The sequence below is a fragment of the Brachypodium distachyon genome, chromosome 3 (assembly GCF_000005505.3).
Source record: "Brachypodium distachyon strain Bd21 chromosome 3, Brachypodium_distachyon_v3.0, whole genome shotgun sequence".
In the NCBI taxonomy this organism is placed as follows: Eukaryota; Viridiplantae; Streptophyta; class Magnoliopsida; order Poales; family Poaceae; genus Brachypodium; species Brachypodium distachyon.
Window position 1 is genome coordinate 28602187 of NC_016133.3, and position 14992 is coordinate 28617178.

General features: G+C 43.1%; 2 protein-coding genes across 4 annotated transcripts; both read left to right on the forward strand.

Annotated features, from left to right (window-relative positions):
• Nucleotides 1-1181: 1181 nt before the first annotated feature.
• Nucleotides 1182-5889, forward strand: LOC104583660. Of its 2 annotated transcripts, none has more exons than XM_010236478.3 (2): nt 1182-2068; nt 5523-5889. In XM_010236478.3, exon 1 carries the CDS (start codon nt 1248-1250, stop codon nt 2028-2030), a length of 783 nt encoding a protein of 260 aa, XP_010234780.1. In that variant the 5' UTR covers nt 1182-1247; the 3' UTR covers nt 2031-2068; nt 5523-5889. The 2 variants fall into 2 exon arrangements, with proteins under 2 accessions (XP_010234780.1, XP_024317401.1); XM_024461633.1 differs by lacking the exon at nt 5523-5889 and adding an exon at nt 3689-4086.
• Nucleotides 5890-7008: 1119 nt separating this feature from the next.
• LOC100845410 (ubiquitin-conjugating enzyme E2 4) lies at nt 7009-10678 on the forward strand. 2 transcript variants are annotated; one of them, XR_002965052.1, is made up of 7 exons: nt 7009-7176; nt 7286-7365; nt 7697-7811; nt 7908-7960; nt 8046-8174; nt 9597-9766; nt 10307-10436. XR_002965052.1 is itself a non-coding variant. In XM_010236479.1 (6 exons), exons 1-6 carry the CDS (start codon nt 7133-7135, stop codon nt 10438-10440), a joined length of 555 nt encoding a protein of 184 aa, XP_010234781.1. In that variant the 5' UTR covers nt 7009-7132; the 3' UTR covers nt 10441-10678. The 2 variants fall into 2 exon arrangements, 1 of the variants encoding a protein (XP_010234781.1); XM_010236479.1 differs by lacking the exon at nt 9597-9766 and having other exon boundaries at nt 10307-10678.
• Nucleotides 10679-14992: the final 4314 nt, after the last annotated feature.

Genomic DNA, 14992 nt, shown 5'->3' on the forward strand with positions numbered 1-14992 from the left:
GTTGTGGCCGCACAGTTTGTGCCGCCTTTTTCCTAATACTGTGATTTATCTATGAGAGATGATCACGTGATAGGATAGCTCTGCATAGACCGCTACTGGTAATTCGAAATTGAGAAATAATAAAGATTGATTGTCGTAGTGCTTAATAGCTCGCAACAAAGTGTCACATGTCCACATATTAATGTATAAAATAAACCATTTGGTCCACATATCTTTTCAATACATCACTACTACCGGTCATCTACACCGCGTATTTTTGTTCTAGACTACTCTTTTGTTTCCACTAATAAACTTCTTGCAACTACTCCCTCCATCCCATTTTAAATGTTGTATTAGCTTTAACTCAAATACAAGGATTTAGTTGTGAGAACATTGGCTGATTTGTTATATGTGCCTCCGCTGAAAACGCTTCAGGTGAATTCCACCTTAATTGTTTGCGTGGATGAGATAACTGTCGGGCCACAACGTGCCCAATAAGCAGCACATGCTTTAACTTCCATCGAGCGCTCCCCAATCAACTATGCATGCATGTGGTAATTAACTCTTCCTCTGAAAGCAACTCCATTCAACTTCCCATGAGTTGCATGCCCGGAAAATTATGGGTGTGTGAATGATCCTCATGAAAGCCAGTATGACATTTAATTTGGAAAAAACATAAAAACTTAGGATGACATATAAAATGGGATGGAGCATAGTGATGACTCACATTACTATACCATGCTGGGCTATGACCTAGATTTTATAAACCGGAAAAGATAGTTAGTGAGGTATATAGGACCTACTAGATCCATAGAGTCATTAGTCGACCCAAATTACTGCAATTGGGACATCCATTATTCTCTATCTCATTTTGCCACTAAATACATGACCTACCTTTGGAACTGGCTATGGCCCAATTTTTATAAAATAAAAATGATAGTTAATGAGGTATATATGGTTCAACAGATTTATAAGATTTTTATTTGACCTAAAATTGTACTACATGACCCACCCTTGAGAGTTGAGATTGATACCATCACGACGAGTCCACCACTACCCTTCCCCTTCCCCCACCCTCCAGCACCCTCATCATAGATCGGGTTTTGAGCCCATCAATTGAAATTCTTCTATCGAAAAACACAAACAACATTTAAACCATTGGCCTCCTTCTTCCCTCGAAGGTGCCTTTTCCATCTCCCCAAACTTAAACATCAAATCACGAAGAAAAGGAGCAGTTTTCTGCCAACCTAAAGGGCCTGCGGGCAAAAATGGCCACGCCTCCGAATCCACCGCCACCACCACCTGCTACCTCGAGTTCCTCCACGCCCCCTTTCAAAACAGACGCCGAAAACCCAAACCCCGACCACGCGCCAGCCCTTGGGGCACCTGCCCTGCCGGCGCCGCCGCCGCAACCGGCCATCTCCATAGGCCCGTCCTACATGGTCCTCTCCCTGCGCTGCGTCATCGGCGAGCTCCGCGCCCGAGGACACGTCGCGGGGCTGGAGATCCCCGACGGTGAGCTCACCGAAGCGGGGGCGCCCGCCCTTTTCGTCGACGTGCTCGCCGCCTTCCTGGCCGAGGTGCAGGTACCATGTGCGCTCCCGACTCTTGCAATGCCTCCTGTGTTCGTGGCCGACCGCCCGGTGGACCTGCTCCGCTTGTATCTCGCTGTGCGCTCTCGCGGCGGATTCGCCGCCGTGTCCTCTTGGGCGGCCGTCGCTGTGCCGCTAGGTCTCGAACCGACCGCTTACTCCGGCATCAAGGTGGTGTACGCCACGTATCTCTCCCTCCTGGAGCAGAGCATCCGGAAGCCACGGAAGCAGGATGGGGTGGTCGAGAGCAGCGGCAATGCAGACCACCGATCGAAGGCAAAGAAGGGCAAGTTCATGTCGCCCCATAAGGACCACGCGAGCGCCGGATCATCTCAGCTGAAGCGGAAGAGGAATGTGCTTGTGGAGATGCTTAACTGGGTCCGCCTTGTGGCGAAGAGCCCAGGTTCGTTGATGCTCATTCGATCGTTGGACAGAGTCCTGGCAGCCAGTTCTCCTTGATGCTCATGCTCCGTCGCGAGATGACTGCTTCGCCGCAGGTAATCCCGTGCCACGTAGTTTTGATCCTTACATATGAGAAGAATATAATACTCCCTCCGATCCATAATAAGTGTCTCAGATTTTGCACTAATTTAGTACAAACATGTACTAAATCTGAGACACTTATTATGGATCGGAGGGAGTATGTTTGATTTTATGGTTCTGTTCATTCAGTGGTGGATCTAGATTCATGATTTTGTCATTTTTTTAATTTTGTCCAATTATAGATGTTGGTCCTTAGATTTACCTGTACTCCTGTACACAAGTGCTATTCTTCATCAAACGAGAATTACATCTCATTGTTCACGTGCCTGACTAGAGGGCATCATTACGAATGCTAGAGCATTTTGCACTATTTTACCACGGCCATTTTCCATCTAGCCCAAGGAATATGAAGTTCTCTTGCTTCCTCATTCTTTTCCCATCTAAGGGGTCCAGAAACCTCAGGGATGGTGATCTTTAACATGCCTCTACTTCTGGTCCATTGTATGTGTGGCCCATCTTATTTTGGAGAAAAGGGAAACATAACATTTCCATATATAGTGTTGTTATAATCGTAGTTACAAGGTAAAACAATGGTAGCTTTTTCCAAGAAAAATGTATTGAACAGACCCTGTTTTTAGAGAGAACAGATTGAGTTATACACAACAAACTAGTCAAATGCATTTATTTTTGCATAGCCTCTAGGGGATTATTGGTGGTGAATGTTGGTATTTTTCTTGCTACAGAAATTGAAAGCTCTTTACATAGGTGTCTATAGGGTGATGAGATGACACTTTCGTTTTTAAATTTCAGTAAGCCCATAGGTTTATTTACTTATTCCAGTAATGACAATTCACTTGAAATTTTTTGACTGGAAATTGTAGTTCTAGCTTAGTTTTTCTTGTTAATTACTCCCTCCTTTTCACAAAGGATGGTGCCCACGCATTTCGAGGTCGAACTTTGACCAACGATTAGACCAGTAATATTAAATTTTATGTTATAAATTTTATATTGTTGGAAGGTTTTTCAAATAGGAATGTAATGATATAATTTTGTAGCACGTAATCCTCAAATCATTAGTCTAATTGTTGGTCAAAGTAAAATCTCTAAATGGGTGCATGCCATTCTTTGTGAAAGTAGTTCGTACAATTGCATCTTCTGTGCCGTGATGCCATCCATTATGTTGTTGGGTGAATGATTTGTTGTCGGGTTGGAAGGGGGAAAATCTCCTGAGGGCTGAATAGTTGTTCTTTCAAAGCCGATCCTATCCGCCACCGCTGCCTACTACAGGGCACTGCTCCTGTTGTTGTCTGAAGCATCTCGAGGGGCTTCATTTGGATGGGTGGCGATGCCGAATCTGCGACTGGCGGGCACCCTTTGGTCGACGGAAAGACTCCTATCGTCTGAAAAAAATCTTGGAGGTCTTGGCATTGCTAACCTCGAGCGATTTGGCAAGGCCCTGTGTTTGCATTTACCCTTGTTCCAATGAAATGACCCAGAGAAGACATTAGTGGGCTCACAGCTCTAGTTTTTTTTTATAATGGACCAGACCCGTGGCCTGACCCGGCACGTTGTCTGTTCGGTCTACTTCAAGTTCTCTTTGGACAGAAATTTGGTATAAACACAAACTCTAGCAGTTGCAGGCGGCGATTGAACCGGAAACCTTAGACTACCGAGTCACACATGCACGGTGAAGGCTGAATAGTGAATACTAACTGGGCTGCATGGACATTGGGACTACTATCACAAGGTTGTGGCTCTTATATAGATTCTGAGCTCACAATCACTGCAATTTGACTCAAAACACTTCAATATTATATATTTCACATGCATTGAACCAGCTGAATTGCTTGTTTACTTTAAAATTGAAATGTATCCCTAGGTATAACTGCAAAATTCAACATGTTTGTGAAATATCGGTGCACCTCATAGAGTTGTAGCACAACCCTCTTTTGGTTAATCCCACGTGAGAGGTTCTGCTAGTGCTTACCACGAGTGGTTTGTTTGCAGCTATAGAATCCAAGGTGCAGCTTATTAAAACTATACCATCTTTTACCTATTTATAGTTAGAGAATACGCCGATGGTGGTGCACCAACAATCTCTTTAATTATTTGCTTTCCTTGGTAAAACTCAAACTGATACCATGCCAACTGTTCTATGTGAAATTTCAGAGAGAACTAACTAATATGACTTGATTAGTACTACAACCTTATAGCAGAGTCAGACAAATGGTTTGCATATTAGTATCTCCTCATCATTTGTAGCCCAAGAAAGCTTCCTCCAGCTTCAGCCCGTCCAAGCATAGCCCAACAAAGGTTCTGAGTTGGCGCGTGGTGTTTTGATTTCTTTCGGAAAGGGAGTGTGTGCGACTTGTCTATTTCAAGAATAGATTGGATATATCCAGCTGTACTTTAGAATATTTTTTAATATTGTTTGGGTTAATACAAATAGTGCACATGATCTCGACGAATTACTTCTGAAGAAATTCAGATATCATCTGGAAGGACCATAGCATTTCGTGACTCATTGGTAAATCTACCTTCATTCGCTGTAAACCAATAACGTGAGACCAATTAACACGGTTCAAGCTAATCTGCTTGAAGACCAGGCAAAAAGGGGTATTATTTCTAACACTATTCGGCTTCTGAGCACTTCAAACTTGAACATACTTACACATCCTGGGTCTGTGAATCTGTTGACCCCTGCATGCTCTGCCTCGTTTGTGGCGGTCTAGATTTGGTGTGGTTCATCTTGCACAGTTGAGATCATTTTTATAGTGTTCATGGCTAACAACATCAAGAACGTCTGTTGGAGGGTCAATATCTTCCACATACAAATTTGGTATTTAGCATGTTACTGGAAATGTCTCAAAATGATTTACAGCTGTATAGTTTATCAGGCCTTTTCGGTTTGCTACCAAATTTTGCAAGTCAAAATGATTATGACACATTTGAAAACCTGGTTAACATAAGGATGAGGTGTAGCTACATATTTGAAAAGTTGATCCGCAAAAAAAACATATTTGGAAAGTTTTTCAGAATGTAAATATTGCAGTGGATGCATATATCTGTAAACTGACAACTCAGTTGGCTTATTAATAATCCTCTAGGCTTTTCGATATTTCGGATATGATTATTACATGCTTTTGCAAATAGAATTTAATTCAGGGAATGATCTGAAGTTCGAGTTCTCTCTGACGGCGGTTTAAGCTTATCTTGGTAGTGGTCATAAGACTAAGGTAGCACAAGCTAACTGTAAGAATATCTTGAAACATTTTAGTGTGAGTGGATTTGGTATATATTTCTTCAGTCATATGAACCACTCTAAATCCTTCCGACCTTATCAAAGGTCCGGTGTTATATTGTGCTTCCTCTAGTTGTAGCATGGCAAGACTGAGTAATTAAGATTGTTTTGTTGTGCTATGCCACTTGATATATGCTGCAGTTGACACCATGTACTTTCTTATACAGAGTTTCATTTGTACTCCTGCTACGGTGGCAGCTCAACTCACAACAAGCGGCAGCGGCGGCTTCTAATTTGTGCGGCCATGACCACATACTCTAGACTGTTTGCAGCATGATCAGCGAGGTCACTGTTTGAGACCCACAAGCCTGCAGCAGCCCATAGTCACCTCCACCGTGCCCGCAAAAGTCTAGTGTTTTCATGATGTACTACAGCGGAACACGTCATCAGTGGCGGATGAGGTTTCAACCGCAACAAATTACGTGCCGCTGATGGGGTGGGCGGTCACGTACCACTCGTCACTAATAGCATTTCGGAGAAAATAAAAACATGGCTGGGCCCAGCCGTCCAGGCTCACCCCAAACCCACTTTGCAGCAAATTCATTTTTCTTTCTTTCGTCTGCACAGATACTCAACAAATGCAGAAAATATCTTCATGGTTTCAACGCAGAAAAATTCGAAATCATCATTTAGATTTCCACAAGGAAAAATCATCCCAAAATAATCTCAAACAATTTCTATGTCAACACAATAAATGGTGCACCATTTCAAATACAAAAATCCCTTTCCAGATTGAAGCAAGATTCTCTCAAATCAACACAGTTACTTGAACGAGCAAAAACCCTAAAAATAATATGAAACAACCAGTAGGCCATCATGACCTCGACAAAGTCTTCATAGTCGGTCTCGTCCAGCTCAGCTTCAGATTCACAAATCATAGAAAAGGGAGAAGACGCGACCGAGTTGTGGGGTGGGGCGCCGCGTCGTTGTGCTTGGCGGATATCTTCCGGCTGCCTACGACAGCCCGCCACAGGCACAATATAACTTACAACCTACCATTGGAAATGCTCTTATTAGGTCATTAAAAGCCCGGTATACCTTTTTTTCAGAATAAAAAGCCCGGTAGACCTAGCTTGTGCCATTTTGAAAATGGCCCGGTACACATGCCGCTGTATACTAGGTGATGGGCCAAACCTGTAATCTTTTTTACATTTCTAAAATCGATTGTGCTATTTTCCTTATCTGTGGTGGCCCAGCATAATTCAGCCCATCATTGACGTACGAGATACAAAGGGCCGTGGAGCTCGGGTGCCAAACGTCCTCTTTTTCTTATTTTTATTTGGCTTTGTTCGCCCTGTGCTTGTCTCGCCTCTCTGTTCTCCTCCCTCTAGTTGCAACAGCAATCTTTACTCTTATAAAAGAGTCAATTGATGGCGGCGATCCGTCGCCTCTTTTTGTTATAAAAAACACTTCTCACCTTCTATTGCCAAAAAAGAAAAAACTCATCGTTTCATCATAATGCAATCAATTAAATCTATTGCAAAAGACTGGCAGGGTGATGATGTTCGTCACTAAAGTTGGAATACTATTAGATAGTGCTATTAATATATAATAGTAATTTTAGACTAATTTAGTGAGCAGTCTAATTTGTTTCCAACTCACGGTTATTTAGATAGTAAAAATAAATAAATCTCGCGCAGGTGCAGGGAGGAGGACGACGCACGCACCGTCACAAGCAGCTCAATCTCTTCTCCTTTTCTTTTTCTCTGCCTCCTCCCTTATCCCCAAGAAACGCGTCTCCGGAGGAAGGGAAGATTTCCTCTCTCTGGCCTCCAAGATGTCTTCCCCAAGCAAGCGCCGCGAGATGGACCTCATGAAGCTGTGAGGATCTTGGGATTTGATATTATGGTACAAGCGGTTGATTCCTTTCTTGGCGGCTCTGTTCTAATCTGGATTTCGTTTGGGGCTTTCTTGGTTGTTGTTGTTGCAGGATGATGAGCGACTACAAGGTGGAGATGGTGAACGATGGGATGCAGGAATTCTTCGTGGAATTCCGAGGCCCTACTGAAAGTACGATCCTTGCGCAAAATCTGGTTTCAATCATGCTTCTTGTGCTCGTGATCTGCGTTTATGTTACCCATTTTTGATCTAGATGTAGATGTAGGGCAAAGCAACTTTGGCGAAAATTGTGAACCTCCCTGTTGATCGTACGACATTCTTTAGTGCTAAGTGGTTTAGCTCAGGATTTAGGTTACTTTTGCTATATGCCGGATGATTTGCTCGCTCGGTCAGTCGACCTGGAGCATGTTCTCGTTTCAGCGAATTTAAGTTTTTTCTCCAGTTGTGTTGGAAGAAAAGCTATATTTTCTAATGAATTGTGGATGTGTTCTAAATTTGATAGGTATTTATCAAGGTGGTGTCTGGAAGGTTAGAGTAGAATTGCCTGATGCTTATCCTTACAAATCCCCATCGATCGGTTTCATTAATAAGATTTATCACCCGAATGTGGATGAAATGTGAGCTTTTTATCATCAAATTATTTTTCTTAGCATGCACGAATCTCAGGAACTCGGATGGTTCTAACCAACGTTTTGTTTGCCCTTGAAATGTAGGTCTGGTTCGGTCTGTCTGGATGTCATCAACCAAACGTGGAGCCCAATGTTTGGTGAGCACTCGCTGCTTACTATCTGTATGACCATTCACTAATTATAGGTTGTATAATCTGATCTTAACTTCTCAAATTCTTGTAGATCTAGTAAATGTGTTCGAAGTCTTCCTTCCGCAGCTTTTACTATACCCAAATCCGTCAGATCCATTAAATGGAGAGGCTGCTGCGCTGATGATGCGTGACCGCCCTGCTTATGAACAAAAAGTGAAAGGTGATGTGGTTCGGCATTATCCACTAATTGATGTTGATATCTAGCCTCTCATCATGTAATTCTTGCCCACAGCATTTTGCCTTCCATATGGCATGCCACCTTGCAAGTTTGTTTGAGACACACATTTAATTTACTTCATTGTCTTCATGGACATGGCATATGAACCAAAGAAACCAGTTATTAGTGTATAGTTATCCTATGGTCTTCCTTGGTACGTTTGTTCTGTTAAGTTGTTTACTTGAAAAAAAGCTACTCCCTCCGTTCCATAATTCTTGTCGAAATCTTACATGCATCTGCACACTTTTTAGGAATAGATACATTCATTTTTGGACAAATTTGAGACAAGAATTATGGAACGGAGGGAGTACCTGTCAACAAAAGAAGTTGTTTTAGTCTAAAACATAGGAGGACTCCTTTTTTTTTTTTGCAAAGGTATGGACTCCGTCATACCTGTGAAGAAAGCCAATTTTGTTACATTATGCGGATTGAATGTTACCGTGCTTCGGCATAAATATTACTTGAACCACTAAAATCATGTCCAACTTCCAAACGTGATTATGATTTGCTGGTCCTAATAGCAACATATAGTTTCAACTAAACGAAGAATAAAAGGACGCAAAATATTTTCACTTACCAAGCTAGCTGTTAAGAACATGATGCTTTCAGGGTACCTTGATTATGTAAATGCATTGACATTATTTTTTAGATCATTAGGGCCCCGCCCCTGTTCCATTCATCTCTTGATAAATGACACAAACTTCAGACTTCAGCATTTGTAGCGCAAATAGGAAACAGCCAAAAGGCAAGCTCACAGAAAAAGTTCTACTGAACCCCATTACAACCATTGCTCCTCGAGAAGCTAGAGGATAGATATTAAGCTCGATTCCAGCTTCTCAGCATCAAAATCCTGACAAACGGAGCCGCCTTCAGGATAATCAGTCATCAGAAACAGCAGCATCCGTCAGTGAAAGTGCCTGAAGCCCCTGGCAGGCACACAGTGTAAGCATGGAGACGGCCTTCCTCCTCTTCTTCGCCAAGGCAATCATGGAATCTCGAGTGACTTGGTCTCCAGATGAAGCAGTATATGCTCCAACGCTTGCTTATTTGCGCCTGTGCACAGCACCTTCTAGGACCGGAAAAATGCATCTTCTCTTTGTCTTGTTGTGTCTCGAACAAATCTGTTTTTAAGGGAACTGCTATTTTAGAGCTTTAGTTATTCTAGACTTCTGGTGCTTTCTACTCCTCTGTGTGTCATGTTGAGGCATTTGCTCTTTACATTCCAATCTTAGTATAGCTGTTTATGGTTTCGTGAATGTGGTGATGATCTAATTTGGATTGGTTAGTTCTTTCATCCTGATGCTACCAATGGTGCTATTCTTCCAGTGGCTAATTTGTTAACATACGGGAAATGATTTTATGTAGGCTAGGCACGAGAGCCACCTAGGCGGTGCTAGACAGGTGTTCATGTAATTGTGTATTGGTGTCTACATAATTTAAACTGTTCAACATGAAGAATATTGAGATAGACGAGTTTGTATTGTGGATGTTCTCTCGAAAAATAAAGTTCTTCAGCTCTACATGCCAAACTTCTGGTATTCCTTTTCTTTAATATATTTATGTTGAAACATTCAACTTGCACTGTCTGTGCACTGTCCATTGCTCATCCGCTCTGCGCTTTTGCTGCTTCTCTCCAGGCATCTTTTAGCGCGCTGCAGAACTTGACTAAACCAGTTATACATGCTACTTTCTACTTAAACCAGCTAATCTAGCAAAATTTCAGATTGATTGGTTGGTAAAAGAAATCCAGCCTGTTAAACCGAGACTATGCTCATAGACTCATTCCTAGAGGGATTTTCTCTTTTGCTAGTACTTGTACTATGTTTTTTCAGTCATGGAATAATACTAGAGATCATGCAATTCTGTGTATACAGTGTATTATCTTGGAATGTAGACATGAGCCCGTATGGGATATTCACAACATTTTCTTACTATTGATTCTGCTCTTTCATTTCAACATGCATATATTGCAGCACTTATTTTTTGTTGGTCAAATATGCATATGCATTGTTGAGTTTCCTGAGTCCTGACACGTGATACTTAGAAAGCTAACTTGTTTTATCTTGCTTCTGCAGAATATTGCCAGAAGTACGCGAAACCAGAGGATGCTGGCATAACCCCTGAAGATAAGTCCAGTGATGAAGAAGAGCTTAGTGAAGACGAAGACGACTCTGGGGATGAGGATATACTGGGCAAACCAGATCCTTAGTCGTTTCCACAACCTGTGTCATATACAATGTTTGTTGCAAAAATTGCAATCAAACAGATGCTCAAAATCTGAGAAAAAGGAACTTTGGATGTCATGTAAATAAGTGTACTTGTATTTTGTCCAATGTTGTTTCCTTCAATTGACGATTGAATTTGCAGCGTCGCGTACACTTTGAACCGTCAGCCTGTGTAGATCTGTGGATTCGTTTCAAAGAATAACAAGGTAACTTGTCGCGTAAGAATGGCTGTGTCCTTGATGGGTGGACTGCTTCTGCTTGCTTAACACCTTGCTAATTCAAGTGCACGCTATTGGGTATTGGCTGATGACATTTTGTACTAGTTTGTTTGGATTTTAAGACCCATGCTCAGCCAAATTGGCTGCAAATTTGCATGGACGGGAGCTCGGAGTGCTGACAAGGTTTTCGGTAAGAAAACACTATCCTCTTAAGAGCTGCTCAGATCACATCGGATTCTCAACAAATTTTTAGATTCTATAGGTTTGCCAGCTTTCCTGCTTCACAAAGGTAGCTAAAAGTACTCCTTTCTCTTTAGAGCGAATATGAGCCATCCTGAATGGTATGCAATAACTTGCCAATATGCATTCACCAGACAATACAACATTTTGAGTTTTCCGCCCAAAATGGCGAAGTATCCGTTGAAAATCCTCATTCGGTGCAAACTTCATAAAAACCATGTTTAGAAGTTTCAAAAAAATTCTACAAAAATATCATATGTTGGGAGTGTGATGTTCTACAAACCTGCAAAATTTCAAGTTCAAAATCAAAAACATTTGGAAGGAATTAAAAAGAGAAATTTTCAATGAATAGTGTCTAACACTGAAAAACCACTAGTAATGCAGAATTTTTTTTATTGCTACTATCAAACGAAATTGAGTTTGGACTCGAAATTTTACACACATATAAAACATCACTTTTCTAACACGTGTGATTTTTTTAAGAATTTTTTGAACTTTTTGATGGAGTTTTCACAGTTTGCACCGTAGAGGTGGTTTTCACCGAATATTTCGCCGCCCAAAATAGAGGAAAGAACAACTTGGGAGTCATATTGAAACAAAAACAAATTTTGTAGGCTCACATCTTGCATCGTGTCAATGAATGTTTTCATATTTATGAGGCTGGGAGTCTCAAAACAAGATAAATGCACTTATAATAAAACAGTGTTCGGTGTCACCAACTCTCACATAGACTCCTTGCTTCTACCGTTGATCTATCATCGAAACTCGAATCAATCATTTTGTAGAGCTTTGGCATGAGATCACATCCCCACTCGCGTTGGAGGCGCTGAACTTGCGGCGTTAGGACGAACTGTACGTGGGATTGACGAGGAGGAGGACACGATCGACGCGCTACATAGACTCTACGTCCGCTACGGATTTACGCGTTTAGTGGTAATCCCGTGATCCAGTATCTAAAACATTGATATGGGTGGAGAGTGGTAGAATTTTTAATCTGAGCTAGCGTAGCATACCGCGTTGCCCAACACTTTAGTAGCTGGAGTGTGGTGCCCATCGCAGTCGCAAGCATGCACCTTCGACAGCCGAACCCGAACTGGTCATATCTCCTTAGGTGCAACACCGACTTGCGGGGTCCAATGGTCATCTATGGTTAGGCATCGAGATTGTGAAATTACGATTTTCATGTAACAAATTAGCACAAATTTGTGGTAATAAAAAAACAGTTATGGTTTTCTGATACATATATTCCAAAACAAGCGTTCCTTGATATTTACTCTATTTTACTCGTCATTGTAGCATTTTTTGGCTGGGAAAAAGCAGGGAAGACTAAAAAAGGGGTTACACGAACAGAATTGAAATTTGAGAGGGGTTATTTGGCCGATCGTAGTTTAGGGTGTAAATTGAATTTTCATGACAGTCTATAAGATAAAAAAAATTATTTTAGAAATCACGTGAGTCAAAATAGACCTATAAAATTTGTAGACTTGAATGCACTTACGGTCACTGAACTTGGCTTCAATTCTCAATTTAGTCGCTGCATTTTGAAAATCGAAAGTTACGGTCCGTGAACTTGACGAAATATCTCACATACGGTTACGGTATCGTATTTTATACGCATGGATCCGTGCCCCGCTCAGATTTTTGCAGTTTGACCCCTAAAAATATGCAAAAATGCACTCTGGTACTAAAAAATTTGCAAAAAATGCGCTTTGGTCCTCATAGATTATTTTTTAGGGGGCAAAATGCAAAAAACTGATCTGAAATGACACAGGCTAAGAACACATACATATAAAATACAGTACCGGTGACCCTATGTCGGATATTTCGTCAAGTTCACGGACCGTAACTTTTGATTTCCAAAATACAGTGACTAAATTGAAAATCGAAACCAAGTTCAGTAACCATGAGTGCATTTTATTCAAATTTGTAGTAGCTCTCGCATGCACAGACCTATGTATAGAAACAAAAAAGGTGTCGGCATAGAGCACCTACAACGGGATCAGCGAACGGCTCGGCCCAACGCACGCATAGGCCCTGTGACCGACCTTACTGGCAAACGCGGCCCAGGCAACGGTTTTTGCTCTGTTCGGAAACCAACTCTCTCATCTTAGGGTGTGTCCGGCCTGCGGCAGCTTCTAAAAAATCCATCGATCCAACTTTAAGCCCCGATTCCAGTGCCCCGGGTGGAGCTAAAAACGTTCGGCACTCCTGTTCTTTCCTGTTGGGCTGGAAGCCCATTAACCCAAGTTGGCCCAGCAATTTCTGTTCTCGGATCGTGGGATTGGGGATGCGTTCGATCTGAAGGTGCCGAATCATGGAATCGGCTGGTACAGGAGATCGACGATGCGGCGACCGGACCACCTACTGGCAGCTGGATGGGCGGAGCTCTACACAGCCGACGTGGTCGTGGCTCGTGCACCGTGAGGAGGCGGCCGGATCGGTGCAGCAGCTCAGGCGGGCCCGCGTGGCTCCATGGTGGTGGTGGATTCTCCAGCCAGGGATGCGGCAATAGTTGTGGCTGGGGGAGCCGCTCCGACAAGGGTGGGCAGGCTACATAGGTCGGAGGCGGTGACAGGGAAGGCCCTCCCGGCGGCCTATCGGTTGAACTGTGACACGGGAGGAAGAATTGTGAGACAGAATAGAAATGAACGAATCGTTTTTCACTTAGGCGGTGGCTGAATGGTCGTAATTTTGGGCTGCTCCGAGTTTTGCTGCTCCGGGAATCTGAAAAAAGCTCGCTCCGTGGTTTGTACACAAAAATGGGCCAGCTTCGCGGATGTAGCTTCGTGGAGCTGGGCTGTTCGGTGCTGCTCCCTATGGATTTTAGAGAAGTTAGAAGGTAGAGGAGTTCTGAAACACTCGCTTACTATTTGAGTCTTCTCGTAAGAATTGCTAACGGAGAAAAGTTAGAAGATCAGAAAACCTAGCCGCCACCGTGTTCGAGAAAGTTTCAATCTCCAACAGTTCCCCTCATCTCTCACGGTCGATTTGGCCTTAAGAGACGAGAGGAACCATGGATCAACGCTAGCATGAAGTTTTGCTACCTTCTTTTATTAGGTTTTTGTGTTCTTCTCGGTGGTGTCTTGGCGATGGAGACATTGTCATCTAGAAGATTGGTGTCATGGCTCCTTCATCGTTCTGGTGTAGTCGTTGCAACCTATGCTATGGAGTCAGTGTTTCTCACGACAAGTCTTTTCGTGTTTTTGGTATTTTTCCTTGATGATTCATCAATGAAGAATTAGTTTTACAACTTGTCTTGCAAGGAGTATGTCCCCGGTCATGGTGTGTTCAATTATTTTAGGATCTCACCGTTTGAGGTGGGTGGCTCATGCGGCTTTTCAAAACCTCTAATGTTAGTTCAGCTTGTGCAATCACGGTATTATGCAATTTTGTAAGAAGTTTAATTCGAAAGACTACAATGAAACTTTTAGTTTTGGTTAGTATCTTTGTTATTTGTATTCGTTTGTGAATTGATCTTCTGTACTCTCTCCGTTTCATAATTCTTGTCTCAAATTTGCCAAAAATGGATGTATGTATTCTTAAAAAACGTCTAGATACATGTAATATTTCGACAAGAATTATGAAACGGAAGGAGTACTTTGTCTCTTGAATCAATAAAGGCCAAACGACACGGTGCCACCCCAACTATCTACCCCCCCCGATGGGTACCAACCACGTGTCCCGTGGTACTCTCTCTCCTTGCTTCTTAATCTTGATTAGCAGATGATCGTGGGTCCGTACCGCTCGTCAGAAGCCCACGCTCCTTCTCTCGTTTTCTCTCTCGTCCTCTCCCAGACCCGAGCGACCGAGGCCGTGCTCTTCTCCTCCCCGCGGGGCGGCCTCTTCTCCTCCCGTGAGGCTGTCCTGGCCACCGCCCCCGCCCGCGCCGATCGCTGTCCCAGGCTCCGCCCACGCGCCGGCCGCCGTCCTTGGCTCCGCCGCCGCCCTGGCCCGCGCGTGCGTGCCTCGCCGTCTCCTCAGCCTCGCTCATGTCCGCCGCCTCCCAAGCCCCTCCTGTGTCCGCCGCCGCGGCCTAGGACGTGGAAGCCGCCGCGCGCCGTGGAGGTGATGGAGAGAT